General features: G+C 46.2%; 1 protein-coding gene across 1 annotated transcript in view; it reads right to left on the reverse strand.

The window, feature by feature from the left end:
• bahcc1a (BAH domain and coiled-coil containing 1a) overlaps positions 1-25,041 on the reverse strand; it is a gene marked incomplete at its 5' end in the record, with an annotated part of 128,374 nt that overhangs the window by 2,469 nt on the left and 100,864 nt on the right. Inside the window, 14 exon segments of the mRNA XM_084329126.1 lie at positions 89-325; positions 2,245-3,515; positions 3,699-3,860; positions 3,968-4,099; positions 4,269-4,377; positions 14,810-14,885; positions 15,974-16,088; positions 16,972-17,101; positions 17,899-17,979; positions 18,878-19,161; positions 19,295-19,468; positions 22,275-22,466; positions 22,653-22,878; positions 23,205-23,319. Of these exon segments, the coding sequence (XP_084185252.1) occupies positions 89-325; positions 2,245-3,515; positions 3,699-3,860; positions 3,968-4,099; positions 4,269-4,377; positions 14,810-14,885; positions 15,974-16,088; positions 16,972-17,101; positions 17,899-17,979; positions 18,878-19,161; positions 19,295-19,468; positions 22,275-22,466; positions 22,653-22,878; positions 23,205-23,319 (3,304 nt within the window).

A 25,041-nucleotide genomic window follows, 5' to 3' on the forward strand; every position in this document is an offset into this window, starting at 1 on the left:
AACCAACTAAGTGATACGTCTCAAGGTATACATTTTTCAGATTGTCAAGCCTATAGTAAGTGTATGAAACTGTATCCTCCGACCTTACCTTGCCGTCACGGTGCCTCTTGCCCAGCTTGGTCTCCTCGGGGTGGTAAAACCACTTCACTTTAACCACCATGCTGGCGGTCCAGGACTCCCAGAGGTTCTCAATGCGACCCACATAGGGAAGCTGGGGCCGTCCAGCAGACAGAAAGACGGCACAGTCCCCCACCCTCACCGTGTCCCTGCCCCTCACCACAGCCTTGTAGAAAAGCTTCCTGGCCTTGCCCTTTAGACCACGCCTCTGTGGAAAACCAGGTTTTTTGTCAACTAGTGTAGAATCGCACAGTGGTTTTCAAACCAGGTGGGTTGCAAGTTGATGGGGATGAAGGTTGCATGAGCAGAAGTAGCCTAACAATCTAACTGAAAGAACATTTGTGATTTGTGAACATCAGTTTCACTTTTTCATAATTTAGAATTAATTTCACATCATTCACTCTTGATCTTAAATGAACCCCAGACATATGGAGGCTGATTCTAAGTGGGCAGGATACCCTGCCATAAAGGACTACGGTCTTTTCTACTTTATATGACTATAGAGATAAAAGCACATTCATGACATGACCAATCTAAGCAATACTCAATAGTAATTGTGATCCCAGGTAATTTAAACAGGAAAGCATCCTGGCCATTATCATGACATATTCTTTTTTTATCCACTTTTTCTCCTCTTTTTCTGTTTTTCTCCCATCCCAATTCCACTGTGCCAATTTCTCCCCTCCCCGTCTTGAACGTTGCTCGCATATGCCCCCCACTGGCCGGTTGTAGGGAGGATAGAAGCCTTGCATCACGTGTGCCCTCCGATACACGAGGAGGCAGCCTGTCACATCTTTTCACCTGCCAGCGCGGACTCTCATTGGCGAGGTGTAACGTGTGGGAGGCTCACATAGGGCTGGGCGATAAAACGATAACGATAACTATCGCGATAAATTATTTCCTCGAAATAAACATGAAACGTGGTCGCAAAGTTTCGATATATCGATTTTCCAAGCTTGGATATGAGCACACGCACTAACAACTAATCGGTGAAGGAGATGGCCGATAGAGGAAGGAGGTAGGACTCGGTAAACAAGGCTGGCTATGGCTAATTAGCTTGCACGCCGCTATTTCACAGGTTACCTGCCGAGTTGGTGTGTGTTTTGAATTCTGAGGGTAACTGTTATAGTAGTGTGGGGTATACGGTGGACGTCGTTGCAATGAATTGGGCGGAACAGAGTATTTTAGGGTCATTTTTTAGTACATTGTCATGAAATACTCCGCTTGGAAACGAGGCTGGCTATGGCTAATTAGCTTGCACGCCGCTATTTCACAGGTTACCTGCCGAGTTGGTGTGTGTTTTGAATTCTGAGGGTAACTGTTATAGTAGTGTGGGGTATACGGTGGACGTCGTTGCAATGAATTGGGCGGAACAGAGTATTTTAGGGTCATTTTTTAGTACATTGTCATGAAATACTCCGCTTGGAAACGGGGCTGGCTATGGCTAATTAGCTTGCACGCCGCTATTTCACAGGTTACCTGCCGAGTTGGTGTGTGTTTTGAATTCTGAGGGTAACTGTTATAGTAGTGTGGGGTATACGGTGGACGTCGTTGCAATGAATTGGGCGGAACAGAGTATTTTAGGGTAATTTTTGAGTCATGAGATACTCCGCTTGAGATACTCCGCTCTGCTAACGTGCGCGGACTGATGACGACATCAATTCGACTCTCGAGACATTCACAGCAGCAAAACAAGTCAGCCCGCGTATCGGCGCCGGGCATAATAAGTTAATTAAACTTGACAGACATTATATCGACGATAATTATCGATATCGAGTTATATGAAAATAATTTTATAATTTTATCGCGATAACGTTTTTGGTCATATCGCCCAGCCCTAGGCTCACACTACCCCCGCCATTTCCTGTCTCTGCTGTGCAGGCGTCCCCAACCGACCTGTAGGAGTCGCTGTCCACAACGTCCAGATTACCACCCATCTACTTCCACCCGCTAACTCTGCCAATTGAGTTAGTATGACGGCTGGCCAAAGCCGGAGGCAACGCCGACAGCCAGAGTCGAACCCGGTGTCTCTTGCGTTGGTGATGAGTGCAATGTCCGCTGCGCCACCCAGCCGCCTTTATCATGACATATTGTAACTAATTGTTGTTGTGACTGTGCTATTCTCACCTGTGTGGGATTTCCTGACCACCTCCACAGCTGTCGTCCTGAGAGGAAGGAGGACATCTTGGGCCTGGGTATGGGGCTGCTATCGGACAGCATCCTGGGCCTCTTCACCAGCTCTTTGGAGGGTTTCGAAGCGGAGCCACTACACTCCTTCCGCTTCAGAGACTTGCTGCTGGCGACGTGATCGGCAGGACCTACCTTTGCATTGGACACGGCCACAGCTTTGGCCACAAAAGAGTGTTGGCGCGGAGGCCCCGAGGTGGTGGGGGGCTCGGGCGGCTGCAGCAGCCCTCGGTGGGAGGAGGAGAGGCAGCTCTGCAGCATTAAGGTGGAGCTCTCCTCATCCTCCGAGCTGTAGGAGGAGTCGTTGTCAGAGGAGCAGAGGCTGGAGCTGGAGAGTGAGCCGGAGGACGAGGAGCTGGAGGAGCCGGAGGAGGAGGAGGAGACGGAGAGACGTGAGAGGAAGCGGCTGGCCGTCCTCAGCCCTCCCGATGCTGCTGCAGCCAGCGCAGTCCTCCTCCTCGCCTCCTCCTCTTCCTCCTCTTCGTCGTCCAGGTCAGAATAGGAGCTGTGGCAGTCTCGGTGGGAGCTGAACCCCAGATCTCCGTACTCCCCCATGGCCAGGGAGGGGGGCTTCCTCTGTGGAGGGGCTCCCTTCGGCAGGAGCTCTGCCCTGGAGGACCCTCCCTTCCTGTTGTCCTTGACCAGCAGGACCGGGTGGGAATAGGCCTCTGGCCTGGGAATACCACTCACACTCTTGGATCCAAACCCTGCTCCTCCCAGCAGCAGCAGAGCCTTGCTGTTCTTCGTCTTTGGGGAGGTCACTCCCTCGTGATCGAGCTTGACCTGAAACTCCTGTCCGGTCTTCTTGCTCCGTGGCATACCCAGCTCATCCTGCCTGCGCTTTTGGCCGTAGGGCCCGCTCCTGGGGCCCAGGGACATCATTGTTCCCGCCCCTGTGGCCTGGCTACAAAAGGAGGAGTAACCATTAGCGATGCTGCTGAATGAGTCCACCTCAAAGGAGCTGCTGCTGAACAGGCCTTTAGCCGGTGTGGAAGCCAGAGGCTGGGTCTGGAGCTGGGGGAACAGGTCCCTCCCCCTCTGGGCCTTCCTGGGCGTTCCATTGAGCTGGAACAGATTGTCGGAGGTTCTCTTCCGGGGGACAACCATGGATGGCCAGCCCAGGACAGGTGGAGGGCTTTTATTGACGGTCTCAGCTTGCTGCTGCTGCTGCTGCTGTAGCCTCTGCTTCTTCCCAGAACCTTTAGGTCTACCTAGAATTGAGCAAAAACACAGCACGTCAACATCACATTTTCATCTGCCGCTTCTTATTCATTTCCTTACTGGAATGTGGTCTACTACTACTATCATTTTCTGTTGATCATTTGTGTGCAAACCCTTTCTTCAAATTGACAACATTTTCTTTGTCAAACTATGAAGCGTCACTGAATTCGTACCTGGTTTCCTCTTGGGGATGGCCGGGTTGTGGTTGTTGATGTCAGTGTTGATGTTAGTGAGCCTGTCAGAGGGTCTTTCACTGAGGGGGGCCTGCTCCAGACTGGAGCTCCTCCTGGCTGTCACCCCACTGGAGACTAGGAGGCCGGGCGACGACTCCCCACCTTCAGAAGGAGAGAGGTTATTATGGTAGTTGACATCTTAATCATGAAACCATTTAACATTTAATTATAGAGATAGACGTGGTAACGTGGGGGAAAAGCCGTCTCACCAGAGCGACACTCACAGTTTATCTGGTATCCTGGGGGCAAGAGGCGGATGTTGGGGAGGGAGATCCTCCCTCTGTCTCCATCGTCAAACTCCACCATCACTCCTCCTTGTTTCGCTTCATCAGACGAACCGCCTGCAAGAGAAATAGGACAACGGTTTTCCTGTGTGAGCTGTGATATGAGAAAGACCGGAGATTATCCACACGATCATCCGAAAGCCAAACGAAAGCATCAACGCCACCTGCTAAATGACGACATCTAGACGGGAAGGGAAGAAACAGAACGGCGAGGTAGTTGTCTCACCTCGACGAACGTAGCCAGGGTATAAGCAGCGGGACCGCTGGCTCCAGTGGGCGCACACCCTGGTCCCCTCGCCGAGCACGGCCTCTGTGTCTGGACGCACATCCAGGACCTGCAAGGCAAACCCAAACATGATTAACATTCATTACAAGCAGCGCCATGTGCACACACACACACACACACACACACACACACACACACACACACACACGCACAGAGTGAGACAGAGCAAGTGGACATTGTGCGTGGCCACAGCCACCACGCCACGTTTCCAAGCGGCACTTATCTCATGCCAATGTGCCAGTCAGGGCTGAAAAGAGCGGAAGCCATGATGCAGTAAATCCTGACTTGCTGAGTAATACTAAAGAAGGCCTGAATGGGGGGTTTGTGATTGCAGGTTGCCAGATCCTCCCTCCAACAATGCAGGCGAGGCCCTGCATCCGACACTCTCTGGGGCCCCTTACAGGTTGCTTTCATTTACTGTTGTCATGGCAAGAGACCCTTTGACTGATCAAGTGTGTGTGTGTGTGTGTGTGTGTGTGTGTGTGTGTGTGTGTGTGTGTGTGTGTGTGTGTGTGTGTGTGTGTGTGTGTGTGTGTGTGTGTGTGTGTGTGTGTGTGTGTGTGTGTGTGTGTGTGTGTGTGTGTGTGTCCGAATGTGTGTCCATGCATGCACTAAGTGCCTGTGTGTGTGTGAGATTGCATGTATATATGTGTGTGTGTGTATGTGTGACATTGCATGCATACGTGTGTGTGTGTGTGTGTGTGTGTGTGTGTGTGTGTGTGTGTGTGTGTGTGTGTGTGTGTGTGTGTGTGTGTGTGTGTGTGTGCGTGTGCGTGTGTGCGTGTGTGTGCGTGTGTGCATGTGACTGTGGGCCCTTACTCAGTGAATATTGAGGTATTGGTGTCGGAGTCAAATAAATGGCTGTTGGATGAAATGAAAGACAAGAAAGTGGAAGTATAGCGTAATTAGAGCCAGCTGCTATCTGATGGCTGTTTACACAAGGAAGGCTCCAGCTGCCAAGAGCGCTGTGCAGCTAAATAACCCGGGATAGTTGGGAAATGGCTGTGTGGTGGTGGTGGTGGAGACAAGGCTGTGAGGGAAACTCCTTTAATTTTTTTTTTATTATTACTGGACAACTGGACATGAAAGTGAGTACGACTGAGTGTGTGTGTGTGTGTGTGTGTGTGTGTGTGTGTGTGTGTGTGTGTGTGTGTGTGTGTGTGTGTGTGTGTGTGTGTGTGTTTGTGTGTGTGTGTGTGTCTGTCTGTGTGTGTGTGTGTGTGTGTGTGTGTGTGTGTGCGTGCGTGCCGTGCCTGCGTGCGTGCGTGTGTGTGTGGATGATCAGCAGCAGAACACATTTACATTACATTTACATTTAGTCATTTAGCTGACGCTTTTATCCAAAGCGACTTACAAGTTCTGTACGACAAGTCATCAGGAAGGGCACAACTTTATCAGCTGAGTAACAATGTTCATCAAAGTGTTGACTGCTACAGTGTAGGTTAGTATGGACAAGTGCATGACAGTAAGGTTAGTTAGGGTTATTTCAGATAATGGTTGAAGAAATGCATCTTTAGTCGATGGCGAAAGATTGGACGGGTTTCGGCTGTCCTAACACAGATCCGTCGTGAGTGACGAGGTCATCTACACTCGTAGGACACATGTGCTGCTGAAACTAATTAAACCGTGTTTCTAAAGAAATGTTTTGCAACACTGCCGTTGCCCTCTACTCATACTCCACTCTCCCCTCTCCTGGGAGTAACAAAATGTCAGGAGCAGCCAGAAGCAACTAGTTGTGTCACCATTACTCTGCTGAACTGTCTTACTCCTTGTTGTTTACAAGATCAGCTGTTACACCACAACTCACAGGAATGCGTCGCTCGTCCCCTCTCCTTGGGGACATCCCAGGACATCTGAATGTGATTGCTGTGTTTTTGCTCCCTTTGTGCTGGTATTTGGTATGGTATTATTTGCCATGGTATTTTGTATGGTATTTTCTGGTATACAGTGGGAGGAGATGTGGGTATGAGGGTTTTGGTGTGAGGTGACCCAGCTGTTATTGGTTCATACGCCGGGATGCCAGCAGAATGTGGGCCAAAAGTCACTGGTTACACTAAACACCAGCACGCCCCCTCCTTGCCTGTGATGCAAAGTACACCAGGAAGCACAGGTTTACCTAAATGCAAATTAATGGTGATACAGCGTATAATTAAGTCCAATTTCATGGATGACTTAGATAAACTGCAATGTAAGCTTAACATGGAGCTGCGTGAGAATTATAAAAGATTAACACAAACCTGCACACTTGTGTGGTTTGGGCCTTAAAAAAAAAATAAGCACCCCGGGAGTTAAGAAGTTATGATATGAGAGGTCATGAAGCTATAGAAACTCTTAGCCAGCTCCATGAGCTTGATCAGCATGTGCTTGGGTTCCACATCATCTCCTATTCAAACTCCATGAAAACATGAATGGGTCCAGGTGTTAGTGGGATTATCCCACACAGAGAGTTGGTTTAACAGGATGCTCACAAATGCACGCGCACACGCACGCACAAAACCCAAGGACCCTACTTCCCATCTGTCCAGGTTTAGATGGCCTGAATGACCCCAAGAGGGATAGAAACTAAGGGAGGATGAGAGAGAGACAGAGAGCGGGAGAGATAGTTGGGAGAGAATATATAGAGAGAAACAGACAGAAAGGAAGATATACAGACAATACAGAAAGACATGAAGGGTGCAAAATGGATGAACAGGGAGAGAGACGGATCCTTAAAAGCTTGATTAAGAAGAAAAGTAGAGTGTTGTATCCTTTAGTTTGAACTATATATAAGTGTAATGGAGGTACCGCGAGTATATCCAGTCACGATGGACTTCAAGTGTTGTGAAGTGACTGTGGACGTTAGCGGTACTGCAAGTTAAACTCACTCCCCCTTAACACTTTGAGTGCCAGAGACGAGATTTCTCGTTAGTTCATGCCAACCGTTGAGTGCCAGCCGATGAGAAATATCGTTTTTTTTTTTTTAAGATTTTTTTTTTTGCGTTTTATCGCTTTATTGCTACTGGGCAGTCCAGTAGAGAGAGACAGAGGAGGAATGGGAGACAGAGTGGGCGGGAAGACATTCGGCAAATAACGACGGGTTCGGGAGTCGAACCCGGGTCGGCCGTGTCGCGGCTGAGCGCGCTATGTGGTTCGCCACTGGGGCGCCCCGAGAAATATCGTTTTTAATCGTTATTTTTTTTATTATCGATTTCCATTCATTTTTCATCAATCTAGCCTCACGTTACCAGTGGGGATCTGTCTGAGTTCGAACAGGGAAAATACCGCCCCCTATCGTCTCTCCGGATGGTACTGCACCCCATTGGATTGCACTGAATGAAACGCATGGGGAAAAAAGAGTCCGGAATCCACATTTGACTTGTCAGGCAAGTAACCGGAGACGATCCCAGTCATCGCCCACCATCAGAACAGCGTGGAATATGTCTTTCGACCACCCAGCGGTGGATCAATAAACGCGATCGATATTTGGAATGGCGATCAGGAATTGGAATAATCTTTTTGGAGAACATCTGATCTGAGGTAAGGAATCTATTTGACCAGTATTGGGATAATCAGAGCTGTTTTCACCTATATATCAACGTGTCCCATATGTGTGTGTGTGGCTGTGAGTGTGTGTAGCTGATCAGGAAATAAGATAATCGATTTTTCAGCCCGCTTCTATAGCGTGCATAAGTACACATATACTATCGATAATCTAGCGTTTATTTGAAAACGATTCATAAATAGGCAGAAAAATTACAACGTGTTTTGTGTATTACAGTAAAGCGTGATTCCTGCAGAATCTCTTTTTTTTCTGAAAGTTTCAAAAAACAAGTTTTTTTCAAAATGGTATAAAACGGAAATGAACCGATTAAAAAACAATCCGTTTAGACAATGTTGACTGCAAACAAGTCATTGATAAGCGACGGTCGTATTACAGTAGACACATAGCCGGAAAGTGTTAAAAGGCAAGGCATACAGACACGTTACCAAGAAGTGAATACGAGAGCGGCTACAGTGGTGCCGCTCTCATATTGCCATCACTGCGTTGTGTTACAGTTCGACCCCTGTTAAGGGATTGCCCTGAGCGAGTCTCGAACCCCGGTCTCCCGCGCCACAGGCGACATCGCAGACCACTATACCAAGAGGTGAATTCACTTCTTGGTAACGTGTCTGTATGCCTTTTAACACTTTGAATGCCCATCACGAGATATCTCGGGTTATCAGCCCGCCCCCTGAATGCCCATCACAAGAATTCTTGTTTTATTTTTTTTATTAGCGATCTGAATTCATATTTCATCAACCGAGTCTACCGTTGGTACACCAGCCCCACCAGGCGCTCAGATGTGAAAAAAGCACCCCCTATCGTCTCCCAGATGGTAATGCACCCTTTTGGATTGGACTTAAAGGGGAACTATCTTATAAATGGCCTTTTTGAGTGTTTAGCATTGTTTCCTAGCTATGTGAACTTATATTAATATGATCTATGTTTCAAAATTCTCATATTGGCGCATTCTTCCAATTCTCCTCTCACAATATTCACCCTCACTGAACTGAGTCGTTTGAAAATGTGCCTATATGTGATGTCATATAGTCACCGCTGCATGTTAATGTTCAGGTGAAGACGACGCTCCGCAGTGGTTTAGGAGCCCAGGCTCAAAACGGCTTAAGATCTTGAGGTAGAAAAATGCTGTTTTTGAGGACTTGATTAGAAATACAAAACAATGAATAAAAAAAATATATATATTACAGAGGTGTTCCATAGACTCACAGGAATTGTGTAAAAGTGCCCAAATAGTGAAAGAAATAGTAAAATAGTTCCCCTTTAATAAAAATGGATGAGAAAAAAAAATCCGGAATCCACATTTTACTTCTCACGCATGTAACCGGAGCCGATCAGATTAATTGTGGACCCTCAGCACAGCGTGTAATATGTGTTTTACAGTATACACGTTGGATCAATAAAAGGATCGATTTTTGGAATGGCGATCAGGAATTGGAACAATCCATTTGGATACCATCTGATCTCAGGTAAGGAATCTATTTGACCAGTCTTAGGATAATCAGACCTGTTTTCACGGAGATATAAGCGTTTCCCCTATATGTGATATGGCTGTTTGACTGTGCGAACGATCAGGAACTAAGATAATCGATTTTCAGCTTGCGGCACCAGCGTGCATACGTACACATATACTATCGATAATCTAGCATTTATTTGAAAACGATTCATAAATAGGCCGAAAAATTACAATGTTCTAGAATATTACAGTACAGGGCGTTTATCACGGATTCTTTTTCCCCTTGAAAACGAGGGCTTTTCAAAATGCTATAAAACGGAAATGAACCGATAAAAAAACAATCTGCTTCGACAATGTTGACTGGAAAATGAGTCATTGATAAGCGACGGGCAGATTAGACACATAGCTGTCACGCTCCAAGATCAACTCATGTCTGGGAGAGAGAATGCCCCAGGCAGAGAGTTGACAGCTGTGTCATACCGCCATCTAGCGGTCACCTGCAGACAATGCACTCAACTCTGATCTTGTGTGCTCAAATCAATAACACTCTACTGTGGCAATTAGTGTCTTTATTACAAGTGTTGTCTGTTTAGGTGTGTTCTGTGTTAGCATTCTTATCTGTGTTTTGTATTTAGCCTAGTCCTTGTTCCATGATTGTTGTATTGTATTTTGTATTATATTAGTTCTAGTGTCTTCTTCCCCCAGCTGTTGATCATTTGTAATCATTGTAATTAGTCTGAGTATATATTAGGGTGACCTGTTCCCACTTCCTTTGTGGCGTCATTCCTCCGTGTTCCCCGTTCCGGTTTGTACCTTGCTGTCGTCTGCCTTGCCCTGCTGTTGTATTGAATCTCAGTAAGTTATATTAGTATTCTGTTTTGTCATCTTTGTTTTCGTATCTCAGTCTGTGTTTGTAGTTAGCGCCAGCGCCGCTGTACCTTTTGTTTTGTATTATATATTTCCCTGCCTTGCTCCTGCCTTGAGTTCTGATATTAAAAGAACACTGTTGAGAAGAGCAACCACTGTCTCCTTTCTCCTGTCAATCCGCATACTGGGTTCTTCTGTCATGCCGATTCGTAACACATAGCCATAATTGAAAACATAGATTAGGCGATATTAATGCTAACATTGAAGTGGATGGTGGGCATTCAAGCACTAAATGTGCGCCCCCTGCTGGGCACTGAAAGTGTTAACTCTTTCAGTGCCACTCACGAGATTTCTCAGGTTTTTTTATAGGTGGTTGCGTGCCACTCACGAGATTTCTCTGAATTATTTTTATTTTTTTGCGATCTGAAAAATTATTGCATCACCCGAGCCTACCCGAGTATAGCCGAGCTGCGCCGGTGATCACTGTGGAAAAAAGCGCCCCCTGTCGTCTCCCAGATGACATAAGTGATTTTGGAATGGACTCAATGAAAATGAATGGGGAAAAAAATCCGGTACTCCACATTTTCCAGTTCACTGATCCAGCCGGGGTTACCACAGTTCATTCTGGAGCCTCAGATCCCCGCGGATCATGGAGATCTACAGTGTCGCGTTGGATCCATACACGTATCGATTTTTTCTAATGGTGATCAGGAATTGGAATATACCAGTTGGATACCATCTGATGTCAGGTAAGGACTCTATGTTATCAGTGGTAGGATAATCGGAGTAAGTTTGATGAAGTTATAAGCTGTTTTGTGAAATGTCTTCTTTCGGTTTCACTGTAAAAGTCTGTGAGGAAATCAACGGAGCGATTATCAGTGCGAGGCCGTAATGTGCTTGCGTGCACGTATAATATTGATCATCTAGCGTTTATTTGAAAACGATTCATAAAAAGGCCGACGAATATCAACGTTGTGGAATATTCCACTAAAAGACGATTTTCATAGAATGCTCCAGAATGAGCTGTTTTTTATATCAAAACGGGGGCTTTTCTAACTGCTCTGAAACTGAAACGACGCGATAAAAAACCGGCAGTCGTCTGTCCATTCGACTTCCCTTGTTTTGCTATTAGTCTACCACCTTCTCAACACCCATATCTAATCCTACAGGGCTGTTCCCTGTTTTGTTGTCTTCCGGCGTGACACCAGCAGCTAAACGATACCCACTCGGCGCTCTACGTTTGTCCCACGGGTGACCCCCAGCGCGCGGCAGTTCTTTCTGGTGACGTGTCCCCTCAAGACTCTGCCTATTTATTAGGTGTGAGAAGGCCCCACTGGAATTCAAACTCCCTCTTTAATTCCATAATTAACCCATTCAAATAACTGCACCATCTTTCTGTGCAATTCTTATTTAATCCATTGTATAATTAAACTATATCTAATATTATTATTATAATAATAATCCACTCTCTGTGCTCATTAGATTGACTATTGAATCACTCCCCCACTCCGCCACTAGATGGTCGTACAGGCCTATATCTAAATATTCCCCTATGGGTAATGAAAACTCCCCAGCACTACCCCCCCTCCGCCACTAGGTGGCGACCTACTCCTCCTCCATGGTGTTTTAGTTGACGTGTCACTTCCTGGTTCTTTATCTGTTGTTATCTCCTCGTGGTCCCTTTTGCGGCCATCTTGACTCGCTCATAATGGCTACTCTCTCAAACAAACAAACAAACGCTGCCCTTCCTTCCAAGGCCTAAAAACACTGCTGTTTTCCTCCATATCAGGGGACGCTTCTCCCGGACTAAACTCTTGCTTATCGGACATAATACACAGTTTAAGGTAAACACCCGATCGACTTTCCTCCCGCTACGACAAATTCCGGCCGTCTTGAGACCACAGCGACCAGTTTAAGGTGGGCCGTCTCAGGCGACAGTCTTGTCATAACAATCCCGCCATAACAGATTTCAGTCTGGTTCAGCACCCCCCCCCCCCCCTTTCTCCTCCTGCATTTACACTCCCAACACCAGAACCCGTGCAGCCTGCCCCGTTTGTTTTTCATTCTATCCTGTTGATAACACCCTCGATTTTCAAAACACCATGGCTCTCTGTTCATATTATTACAGCTGGCTTCTCTGTCGCTCCTTATTTACGGATGCACTATCTATTCGTTTTTATTTGGCTTAAAAGATCAAAACAACCGTGTGCACAGTGAACTCACATTTTTGATCGGAGCGCTGTTTCCCCTACAGCGCTGGTTCGCCTCCTGACCGCTGGAGCATGCCTTACATTGTATCATCTTAACCTAATACCAACTATCAAATTGCTGCAGAGAATGGCATTCCATCAGTTTAGGTGTGTCGTTTGGAAAGTTGCAATCTGTGTTTTTCTCTGTCTCTCTCTCTCTCTCTCCTCCATGACCGTTGTTTATCCTTTCTGGTTTGGGTGTGATGCGGGTAATGGAACAGCAGACGGCGGGGCCCTCATTGTTATGAGTCTATTTTTGGTGTATAATTAATTGAAAAACCAAGTAGTCTGTTGATTCTGAAAGTTGATTGAGAATCAAAGGGGGGAATGAGAGAAAACGGGGTTTATTCAATGTATGTGATGTATAGATTGGGGGGAGGTGACCACAGCTAAAACGGTGAAATGTGCATGGAAGACGGTGATATTGACGGTGGTGGAACCAGTGGTTTCACAGGCACAGGCCGCGTCAGCGAGGGTTTTGTTATGAATTCCTTGGAAGAACATCTGAGATTAGAGTGTACTGTCTCCCAGGGCAGGAGGGAGAGAGGTTCATCTTAATGAAACGTGAGTTTATTAGTGTTAAAGGTTATGCAGTTGTCATGACAACACGTCGCATGACAACCAGAAGGCGGGGCCGTCGTTGCGACGACGAACATCTATGAGTCGAACGGTGTTTCCGGGTGTAAGGCAGACTAGAATCTGACTCAGACTAGAATCAGACCAAGAGCGAGTAGGACTGAGATCACACAGACGACACTCTCTCCTCTCATTGGGGGGGGGGGGGGGGGGGGGGGGGGGGGGGGGGGGGGGGGGGGGGGGAAATGCCACATCACCAGTAGCTTCGGCTACCACGAGGATGGTTAGGCTAACGAACAGGCCTGAACACTATTGGACTGAATCACAAAAGGACGATAGACGAACACACCGAAAGATCATTAGAATAGACTCTTCAAGGACGATACAATTTGATAACATCTGATAACATCTGATTATGAGGTTCTGTTTATAGCAATAAAACAACGCTTTTCCTCATAAGGTATCTCACGGTGTCGGAGTGTCGAATTCTTACTGAAGTGGAGAATTAGGATGGTTTATGGATTGCACTAACGGGGGGAGATAAGGATCTTATCTACCAGTATCGGAGACGTCAGGACCATTAAAAGTACACAACGCAGAGGAATTGGATGGAGGGCCAAACAGACGAAGACGTGATACTGGCCAGTTTGATCAGAATCTTACAAGTGCGAACGACCTAAAAGATCTGTGGATGCAAGCTACCCACCATAAACAGTATATTCACAGAGTGGTGTGTCAGCAAGGCACACAGGATCCTGAAAGACCCCAGCCACCCAAACCACGAGGATGGTTAGGCTAACGAACAGGCCTGAACACTATTGGACTGAATCACAAAAGGACGATAGACGAACACACCGAAAGATCATTAGAATAGACTCTTCAAGGACGATACAATTTGATAACATCTGATAACATCTGATTATGAGGTTCTGTTTATAGCAATAAAACAACGCTTTTCCTCATAAGGTATCTCACGGTGTCGGAGTGTCGAATTCTTACTGAAGTGGAGAATTAGGATGGTTTATGGATTGCACTAACGGGGGGAGATAAGGATCTTATCTACCAGTATCGGAGACGTCAGGACCATTAAAAGTACACAACGCAGAGGAATTGGATGGAGGGCCAAACAGACGAAGACGTGATACTGGCCAGTTTGATCAGAATCTTACAAGTGCGAACGACCTAAAAGATCTGTGGATGCAAGCTACCCACCATAAACAGTATATTCACAGAGTGGTGTGTCAGCAAGGCACACAGGATCCTGAAAGACCCCAGCCACCCAAACCACCAACTGTCTGAGCTCATGCCGTCTGGCAGACGGTACTGCAGTCTCAGTTCCAAAAGAACACTGAACAGCTACTTCCACCGAGCAAACGGACCACTGACGGACAGACTCTAAAATATCACATGTGCATACACAAGAGCACCTTAAGTGACACACACACACACTGCTGCTATACACTATACACTATAGAATAATATATTTTTCTTATTTATCCACTGTTTTTTTTACCTTGTATTGTATAATTTGTATAGATCGTTGTATATTGTTTTCTACAAATCTACTATGTATTGAGGAGCCGGGAAAAACAAGCATCTCATGTTTTTCTGAATGTATGTACATAAAAATAATGTACATACATAAAATAGTCTGAAATCTGATCTGAAATCTCATCCATTGAACTAAATATAAGGTTCTATCAGGGGTTTGTTTGGCTCTAGTGTTGTATCCATTGAACTATATATAATGTTGTATCATGGGTTGGCTTGAAAAAACAGAATGGAGAAAACATACCGCTTCCTGTAGCAGTTGTTCCAGTGAGTAGATTCGAGGGCGGTTTCCCCTCTCGCCGTCGATAACAATGCTAAAGCTGGAAAACAGAGCAGAGCAGGAGAGAGAGAGAGAGAGAGAGGCTGTATTATGCATGCCTGCTTGTGTTGCTTCCCTTGTCATGCTTTCCTCCCACTCTGCCATTTGTGTTTGGCTGTGTGAGCCAGAGAGGACTTATCAATACTCCTCACCATTCCAACTGAGCTATTGGGAGACATGGTGTTACAGTGTGTAAAAGAGAGAGAGAGATGGAGGGAGGGAAGGGGGGGTGGCCTCCTGCTGGGGTGGGAAGACTTATGGGTGCCAACAGTGACAGAGGCCTTCACACCAAGTCACCACAGAGAAATCAGTGTATGCGGCTGTGTCTGCGGTTGTGTGTGTGGTTGGGTGAGTGTGTGGTTGTGTGTAAGGCAGAGCCCACTTATCGATAATTATCGATAACTGCGTGAAATCAATAAGTGGCGTCACTTATAGTTGTTTTTTGCATGTCTAAAAAAATATATATACTTTAAATACGTTTTTCGTAAAAAAAGAATTTTTTTGTAATCTTTTTCCCCCTCCTTTTTTCATATTTTTCTCCCTCACTGTTAGTCGTTATGCCAATTCCCAACCCCCTTCCTGGTTGTTGCACACACCCCCCCTACTGTTGGTCCGGGAGGCCGGAGACTGGCACATGCTTTCCTCCGACACATGTGCAGCCAGCCGGCAGCCAGCCTGGCAGCGCAGATTCTCACCGGGAGAGTGTAACGTGTGGAAGGTCACACTACCTTTCTCCAGATCCTACCCTCGCTGTGCAGGCGCCCCGACCGAACTGTAGGGGTCGCTGTCCAAAACACCCACGGCTTCCCTCCCCCTAACTAAGCCAAACGAGTTAGTATAGCGATCAGCCAAGCCAAGGCAATGCTGACTCTCCGGGAGTCGAGACCGAAAAATATATAATTTAAGTTTGTGTTTGTGTTGTGATTATATATATATATATATATATATATATATTAATATATATATTTTTATTTTTATTTATAATAATAATAAAAAATATCTATATTTATCGATAATTTTGTCCCGATTTATCTATTCTTCCAAATGGCATATTGTCTCAGCCTTAGTTGTGTGTGTGTATGTGCTTACATGTCAGGCAGTTCCAGTGTGTGGACCCTGGCAGCATAGAGAAGCTCATCCTCCTTGGAGATCAGCACCTTGAGTCCATCAATCAGGAGCAGTTTGTTCAGGACGCAGACTGGAGCTGGAGAGACACACAACAGGGCCGTCGTTTCAACACCACTGAAACACCACATCTTGGCACATGGCCTAATATTTGCGAACAGGAAGAAGAAGACCTTTCTTTTTGCTCTCACTGTGCATTTCAACCATGTTGTTCCAGTATCATTAATATCTATCGTATATTTAGTATATTTAATATCTTTAGTATATATAGTATCTTTAGTATCTATAGTATCTTTAATATCTATAGTATCTTTAATATCTATAGTATATTTAGTATCTTTAATATCTTTAGTATCTATAGTATCTATATTATCTTTAATATCTATAGTATCATTAATATCTATCGTATATTTAGTATATTTAATATCTTTAGTATATATAGTATCTTTAGTATCTATAGTATCTATAGTATCTTTAATATCTATAGTATCTTTAGTATCTATAGTATATTTAATATCTATAGTATTTTGTATATCTATTGTATCTATAGTATCTTTAATATCTATAGTATCTATAGTATATTTAATATCTTTAGTATCTATAGTATATTTAATATCTTTAGTATCTATAGTATATTTAATATCTTTAGTATCTATACTATCTATAGTATCTTTAATATCTTTAGTATCTATAATATCTATAGTATCTTTAATATCTTTAGTATCTATAGTATCTATCTATCAGTTTAAATCTTTAAACCACAGTTTTAGTTTTTCAGACCAATTATTTTGCCAATTGTTTCTAACCTAAAAGCACATAGCAGGGCCAGAATTTTAAATTAACTCTAAATACTCAAATGTATATTTTTCCTAGGGCCATTTCTGTTGCCATGTGGTGCTGTCACCAATTTAATTTTCTTGTAGAAGCAGTAGTGGAGGCATACGAGGACGATGCTCTCTCACCTGCAGGGCTTTTGTGGCTGTATGGAGGACTGTTGTCATCATCCCCATCGGAGAAACTGCTGTCATCCATCTGAAAGCCTTCATCTGCTGCAAAGCTCTCCAACAGCCTGCTCACCGCTCGTCCCTTTGGCTGGAGGAATGATAGAGGGAGAGAGGGATGGATGGATGGGTGGATGGGTGTAGGTGGTGGATGGGTGGATGGATGGATGGACGGATGGATGGATGGGTGGGTGTGAGTGTATGTGGTGGATGGATGGATTGATTGATGGATGGATGAACAGATGGGAAGGTGGATGGCAGATGGATAGAGGAACAATAGATAGATGTATATAGACAGACAGACAGACAGACAGACAGACAGACAGACAGACAGACAGACAGACAGACAGACAGACAGACAGACAGACAGACAGACAGACAGACAGACAGACAGACAGGCAGACAGACAGACAGACAGACAGGTGGATGGACACACAGAGAGAGACAAATACCAAGGTGATAAGTAGTGAGAAATACTGTCAGAGATGCAAGAAAATATATTATTTAGCTGCCACTAACAGCGGGGGACTTCACAGCACATGTAAATGTCCCCTTCTGGTATCTCTACCCTAACATCATCTCACTCTGCCTCAGCAGAAGGTGTGAGTAACACGCCCTTCTTCTCTCTTCTCCATTTGTCCCCACAGGACACACACGCTTTGGGGGCCGGTGTTCTAAGTGTTCCCCAATTGTTTTACAGCGACGCTCCTAAGATTTTGCAATCTAGGACAAATTGACATACAGTATATATCACTAGAGCAGTTTGAGGACGTGGAGTTGATCCAATGAGTTCTTTCTTTATCTCAGCTTGTTTTATGGTTCAGTGTTCGGAACCTGATTTTTTACTCGACTAAACCTTGTAAGACAATGGGTTTATTTATTGGTTACCTGTTTGTTCCTGCTCCTCCTCCCTCGGTTGTTGTCCTCACTTTGCGGTGACGCAGCCCCGCTGGACCAGCAGCCTCTCCGCTGTGGAAGAGGAGGACGGACAGGATGAGCGTGTGAGAGATCTCCACAGGCCTGCAGGCTGTGATTCATCGCAGTGCAAGAGAGCAAGAGAAGCGTTGGCAGCACTCTTGTTATGCAATATGGAGATTGAGAAGAGTGAGGCTGTTGAGAAGTTTTTTTGTTTGTTATTTTGTATCTCCCACTCATCGTCACGTTGTCTCTGGAAAGCTGTGATATGTTGGTGTTTTAAAAAATCTCAGAATCTCCACCATCTCCCAACATCATACCCGTGGCATGTTGAGTCAAGGTTTTTACACTATCAACAAATTCCATAACCAGGCTATTGTAAACACAACTGAAACAATTTCACTGTAACCAGTTAAGATCTCCTTGATCATGATCATTGGAATTGATAAGATATGGTTCCTTTATTAATTCCCTTGAGAACATTCAGGGGTCATAGCAGCACGGGGGGGGGGTACAGGCAGGGTAATAGGAATACAAGAATAAATTGTAAAGAACAGGATAAATCATGAATACAAAATAAATAAATAAAGGTGATGATCTGATCGGACAGGTGAGACATGCATACTCTGTCGATAATAATAACACATTATATGTACCCCCCCCCCCCCGGTATCATAGACTCTATCCTAGGTCAACCCCAAGTGCAGATATGTATAGCTAACTAGTCTACTCTGTTCAATGTGCAATACTCCATACTGAGTATTACCAGTTTACCCTGGTATAAATAAACAGATTAAGCAGATTATCAATATCAAATATAAAATATGCATATACAAATGAGATCTAAGGTGCTAGTAAAAGAATGAGTGATGTGTGAGTTCTTGTGCACCAGAGTCTGTGTAGGGTCAAGTCTAGAGTAACATTTGCCAGACATTTCTCCCCGCCTGCTAACCTTATTGATTGGCCCCCTCAGCATGGTACTCTTGCGCGTGGCCCTCTTCAGCCTCTCACTGGTGCTAGGGAAGGTGGCCAGGCTCATGCTTCTCCGATAGAAGCTGCCTCTGGTCCCCAGACTGCCCCAGCGAGACTCCTGGGACCTGGGCCCACGTGGCCTCCTCACCCCCTGTGACCCGTGGTCGTCATGGTGCTGCTTGACTGCAGTAGCCAAGCTCAGCCTACAGGGGGCCTTCTTCCTCACCTTGACGTCCCCCTCCGCTCCAGACAGACTCTGGGAGCCTGTGTGGTTCAATTAGAGAAACAGATTTAGAGCGAGCTAACGAGCCAGCGAGATAAACAGAAAACAGATGCTTCCAGTGGAAATAGGGCCAGCTCTGTAACTCTGTAAGTCCTTTTCAAAGGGCTGTCTCACCGTAAAGCTCCTGCCTCTCTTTCTTGTTCCGGGCTTTCTGATTGGCTTCCAACTTCACGACAGATGAGGGAGTTGGACCAGTCATTGCAGAGCGTGAGGTGATGTCTCTGGGGGGTTGGGCTTTGATGTCTTGTCCTTCGTCACTGTCATAACTGCCGTCCTCGTCTTCCTCTTCTGAAGATAAAAAACACATGATACAATATTAGTATATTGAGTACATTGTTATGCACTCGCTTTTATTTATCAGGTTTAGAGCTGCACAATGGAAGACTGGCATCCTGTGGCTGTGAGATAAAACTGCACCTTGTTTAAACATGGTGAATAATAGAAAATGGCAATAGGAAATACATTATTTCAAGCAATGTAACGGTTTTACATTTGTATCGCTCACATTTTATGCTCTAGAAATTAGAACATAGCCTTTCATTTCAGGGCAGCGGTCATGACCGACCAGACAAACTCGTATGGGCAGTTTCACTGTGTTTCACGCATCGCCGTTAGGACGGTTTTCTCTTGTTCAACTCTGTGATTTAGCTTATTAACCTCTTCCACCCGACGGGACCGGTACCAGTTCCAAAATGACATCACGTCATAAATCAATCTCTCCAGACTGTTTGACAAAAGTATAGTTTTTTTTGTCAAACGTATTCAAGTATAAACATCATAACCATGTCACAACAGCAGTTATAATGTATATTATCATCAATACGTTAGTTTACCAATAGGTTAAAGTGTTATTAGATAGATTTTCATTCTCGATTTGGTCTTGTTTAGTTCGCGAAAGTCTACCATTTTGGAAAATTTGAACGTCAGGAATTGTAGTTTTTTTGCTGCCATTTTGTAGAGGACACCGACAGCTTTAGATGAGCGTTGGAATTTTTCAGAACGACACTTCAAGCTTCATACTTCTGTATGCATTTTTTTAATAACTCTTATTATTCGGGATAATAAACCACAACACTTAACGTTATTGACATATATTGAAGTGCAGTTTACATTTACATTTAGTCATTTAGCTGACGCTTTTATCCAAAGCGACTTACAAGTTCTGTACGACAAGCCATCGGGCACAACTCTATCAGCTGAGCAACAATGTTCATCAAAGTGTTGAGTGCTACAGTGTAGGTTAGTTTATTAGGACAAGTGCATGACAGTACGGTTAGTTAGGGTTAGATAATTTTTTTCTTTTTTTTCTTTTTTTTCTTCAGATAATGGTTGAAGAAGTGCGTCTTTAGTCGACGGTGAAAGATTGGACGTGATTCGGCTGTCCTAACTGGGGTGGGTAGTTCATTCCACCATTGTGGGGCAAGGACTGAGAATAGCCGACTTCTCTTTGATGACCCTCCCGGAGCTTGGATAGGAGTAGGTCTGAGGCGGCCAGAAGATGCCAGTTAGTTTCTCTTCCCTATTTTTAGCATGTAGCAACAATTAGATTTGAAAATTGTTTCAAAATGGTTGCACCCTGATAAAAATAAAAAAGCTACTGTACTATACAGTAGATTTCATTATCTGTTCTTATGCACGCCTGGTGATACTAAATCCAAATTGAACTTGGGCATTTGAAAGATAATATATGTATATATATAAATGTGCGAATTGGCTATAATAAGGTAACTTATAAGCCTGCTATTCTATATTCTATAATAATATTTCAAATTGCATTGGTCCAGATGGGAGAATTCAGTACTGTATCTACAGAACTTTCTGTTTAATCATCTTCTCTTTATTCATTTCCTTAGACTTTTTGTACACATGATCTCAAGAAGGTACTGAACAAGATCAGTGGCAGATCTTCATGTCTGGTCATTATTAGCATGGTGTTATTCACTGTCAAAGATGCAAAGAAAAATCATAATTCATATTCTCCTTTGTTTCATCACAATTTAAGCAAGCCTAGTAATAGACACAATATGTCTGACACTGGGAATACATTCACTGAGGTCCATAGATGTCCCTAGATACCAAGAATATGCAAGAAGCTGCATTTCTTTTGTGCAGGTTTATAACATTCTCCCTACCAGAAGTTTTGGAAGCACTTCATTATGTTGACTTCCTGCGGTAAAAAAAATTAATAAAAAAATAACAACACCCTAACCATTCGCAGAAATGATCTACGATGTGTTTTCCCCTCTGTGGTATTTTTCGGGTCTGGGGCCCGGGCCCTACATGTGTGGCTACTAGAGTACGAGTGTGTGCTAAGTGAGTGTGTTTGTGTAAGTGGTGAGTGAATTTGTGTGTATACAGTTCTGTGTGTGTGTGTGTGTGTGTGTGTGTGTGTGTGTGTGTGTGTGTGTGTGTGTGTGTGTGTGTGTGTGTGTGTGTGTGTGTGTGTGTGTGTGTGTGTGTGTGTGTGTGTGTGTGTGTGTGTGTGTGTGTGTGTGTGTGTGTGTGTGTGTGCGTGCGTGCGTGCGTGCGTGTGTGTGTGTGCATGCGTGGGTCACTGTGTGACCCCTAGCTGCTCTGTGGCTGAGCCTGCTTGTCTCCGGGGTTGTCAAAGCCTCTCACAGGCAGCTGTCCACAGCTGTGGCCGCACGTCTTGCGCCAACAAACACGCCAACAAGGCCCCGCCGCCAAGGTGTCGGGTGTCTGTGCGCTGCCGCCGCGCCTGTCATTTACGAGACGTTCAATCAACACCTTCTCGCTCACCTCTGAAAACCGGCAGAGAGATCGCTTTCGGAGTGATTAACAAATTAACAAAAGGCATGCAGGGGCTCAAGAGAGGACTGTGGGAGTTTAACCACCCTGACATTTTATAATTTTATAATATTTTTTATTAATGAAAATGATCCCCCTGGTCACGGGTGGGGGGGTTGGTTTCACGTGGGTTGCGTTTCAGTAGCTCAGCTTAACCTGCAGTCAAAGGTGCTTTCTACCCCTCTGATGTTTCCTTGTTTATATACATTTAGCATCTATTAGCGTCTCCTGGAGAGTGGTCATTAGTACATCACCTTTGACCCCCCTACCCCTTTCCGCCACTCACCTTGATCTGAGGAGTCGCTCTCTGCGGGGGTGCTGTCTCCCTCTTCCGTTTCCCCCTGCCTCCTCCCGCGGAGGACCCTGGCTCTGGGCTGGCCCAGGCGGTAGGAGCCCTGGCTCAGGGCGCCAGACACCCTCTTCCTCCCCCGACGCACCAGCCCGGTCCAGCCCTCCTGAGGGCCACTGTCTGCACTGGCTGCTGAGAGAGAGGTTAAACACTCAGATCACAGTTCAACTCGGACACGGCATTCTGAGCTACTTTAATGTCCTAATGCTAACGCAAAAGCAGCGCTGTTTAACATTTAACATTTCAACAGCGTAAGCCTGATAGTACATGCATTGCGGATTACAAAGATCTCACATAAGAGCCACTTCAATCTACCTGTGTCACTCTGTCCTCCAGATTCGCGCCTGGACTCAATCTTTGGGGTGCCCTGGGCCCTGTGTTTGAGGGTGGAGCTGGTGGGGGAGACCTCCTTGTCCCTGGAGCCCGTCCCCGATAGACTCCTCAACCTCTGGGCTTTCTGTTTGAGCTGAACCACATCGCCCGCCAGCTTGGCGCTGAGCACACCATGGAGGCCAATCTTTCTGCAGCCTTGTGCTTTTATCTGGAAGTACAGAAGAGAGAGGAGAGAGGGAAGAGAGTGAGAGCTACGCCCCCGTCACAGCAGCAGAGAGCCAGGGGAACAGAGCTCTGGCTCGCTCACACACAGGGAAGCAAAAGGAACAGGAGAAGAAGAAGCAACATATTAATATGGAGAGCTGGGGATTTGACTCTTAGGGGGGGGGGGGGGGGGGGGTAGCAGCACCTAATTAAAAATGGTGCTCGACAAAAGGAAAATATCAAACACAAAAAAAAACAGCGGCCCTCTTTTATTTCTAGTCGCACGGAGGACAAAGAGAGGAGGCCGAAGAGGACGAAGAGGACCCTGACCTGCGTGCCGCTGAGTCGCTCAAAGCCCCGATTGGACAGCTTCTTCTTCCTCCTCTGGCCGTCCCCGCCCCCTCCCAGGTCGTCGGGTGACAGGCCAAGCCCCGCCCCCATAGACCTGCCAGTCAAAACAAGGCAGAAGCATTCATTAGAGAAGAATAGTGGTGATGTGAAAGAGGAGAGAGAGAGAGAGCGAGGGTAGGGTGGGTGAGAGGGAGCAGAGAGGGACCAGAGAGGGGTCAGAGAGGGTAGGGTGGGTGAGAGGAATCAGAGAGGGATCAGAGAGGGTAGGGTGGGTGAGAGGGATCAGAGAGGGATCAGAGAGGGTAGGGTGGGTGAGAGGGATCAGAGAGGGATCAGAGAGGGTAGGGTGGGTGAGAGGGACCAGAGAGGGATCAGAGAGGGTAGGGTGGGTGAGAGGGACCAGAGAGGGATCAGAGAGGGTAGGGTGGGTGAGAGGGATCAGAGAGGGTAGGGTGGGTGAGAGGGAGCAGAGAGGGTAGGGTGGGTGAGAGGGAGCAGAGAGGGTAGGGTGGGTGAGAGGGAGCAGAGAGGGTAGGGTGGATGAGAGGGATCAGAGAGGGTAGGGTGGGTGAGAGGGAGCAGAGAGGGTAGGGTGGGTGAGAGGGATCAGAGAGGGTAGGGTGGGTGAGAGGGACCAGAGAGGGATCAGAGAGGGTAGGGTGGGTGAGAGGGACCAGAGAGGGATCAGAGAGGGTAGGGTGGGTGAGAGGGACCAGAGAGGGATCAGAGAGGGTAGGGTGGGTGAGAGGGATCAGAGAGGGTAGGGTGGGTGAGAGGGATCAGAGAAGGATCAGAGAGGGTAGGGTGGCTGAGAGGGATCAGAGAGGGTAGGGTGGGTGAGAGGGAGCAGAGAGGGTAGGGTGGGTGAGAGGGAGCAGAGAGGGTAGGGTGGGTGAGAGGGAGCAGAGAGGGTAGGGTGGATGAGAGGGATCAGAGAGGGTAGGGTGGGTGAGAGGGATCAGAGAGGGTAGGGTGGGTGAGAGGGATCAGAGAGGGATCAGAGAGGGTAGGGTGGGTGAGAGGGATCAGAGAGGGTAGGGTGGGTGAGAGGGATCAGAGAGGGTAGGGTGGGTGAGAGGGATCAGAGAGGGATCAGAGAGGGTAGGGTGGGTGAGAGGGATCAGATAGGGATCAGAGAGGGTAGGGTGGGTGAGAGGGATCAGAGAGGGATCAGGGAGGGTAGGGTGGGTGAGAGGGATCAGAGAGGGTAGGGTGGGTGAGAGGGATCAGAGAGGGATCAGAGAGGGTAGGGTGGGTGAGAGGGATCAGATAGGGATCAGAGAGGGTAGGGTGGGTGAGAGGGATCAGAGAGGGATCAGGGAGGGTAGGGTGGGTGAGAGGGATCAGAGAGGGTAGGGTGGGTGAGAGGGATCAGAGAGTAGAGTGGGTGAGAGACCACACACTTGATGGAAATTGGGATCTAACAAGGAACCTGGGATTGTTTGAGGGCAGTGGGGAATAAGAAAACTTAAAGGGGAACTATCTTATAAATTGCCTTTTCCAGTGTTTAGCATTGTTTTCTAGCAATGTGGGGTTGTATCAACACTATCTATGTCGCAAATTCAATTTTTTGCGCATTCCTCCAGACAAGGTCCTCCCCCACTGAACCAAGCCATTCTGATTTGACTGGTTTGCTGACGTGAATTAGGCACTGATCTGCACTCTCTATCTGTATCTCCCTCTCTCTCTCTCTCTCTCTCGCTCGTTCTCTCTCACTCTCTCTCTATCAGCACTCGCATCACGTCAACCTGTTGCAAAATATCATAGCGCACACGCACACTCCCACGCGTATTCCGATCCGTGCAATAATATTCAC

The sequence above is a fragment of the Notolepis coatsorum genome (assembly GCF_963971535.1).
Source record: "Notolepis coatsorum genome assembly, chromosome: 14".
Lineage (NCBI taxonomy): Eukaryota > Metazoa > Chordata > Actinopteri > Aulopiformes > Paralepididae > Notolepis > Notolepis coatsorum.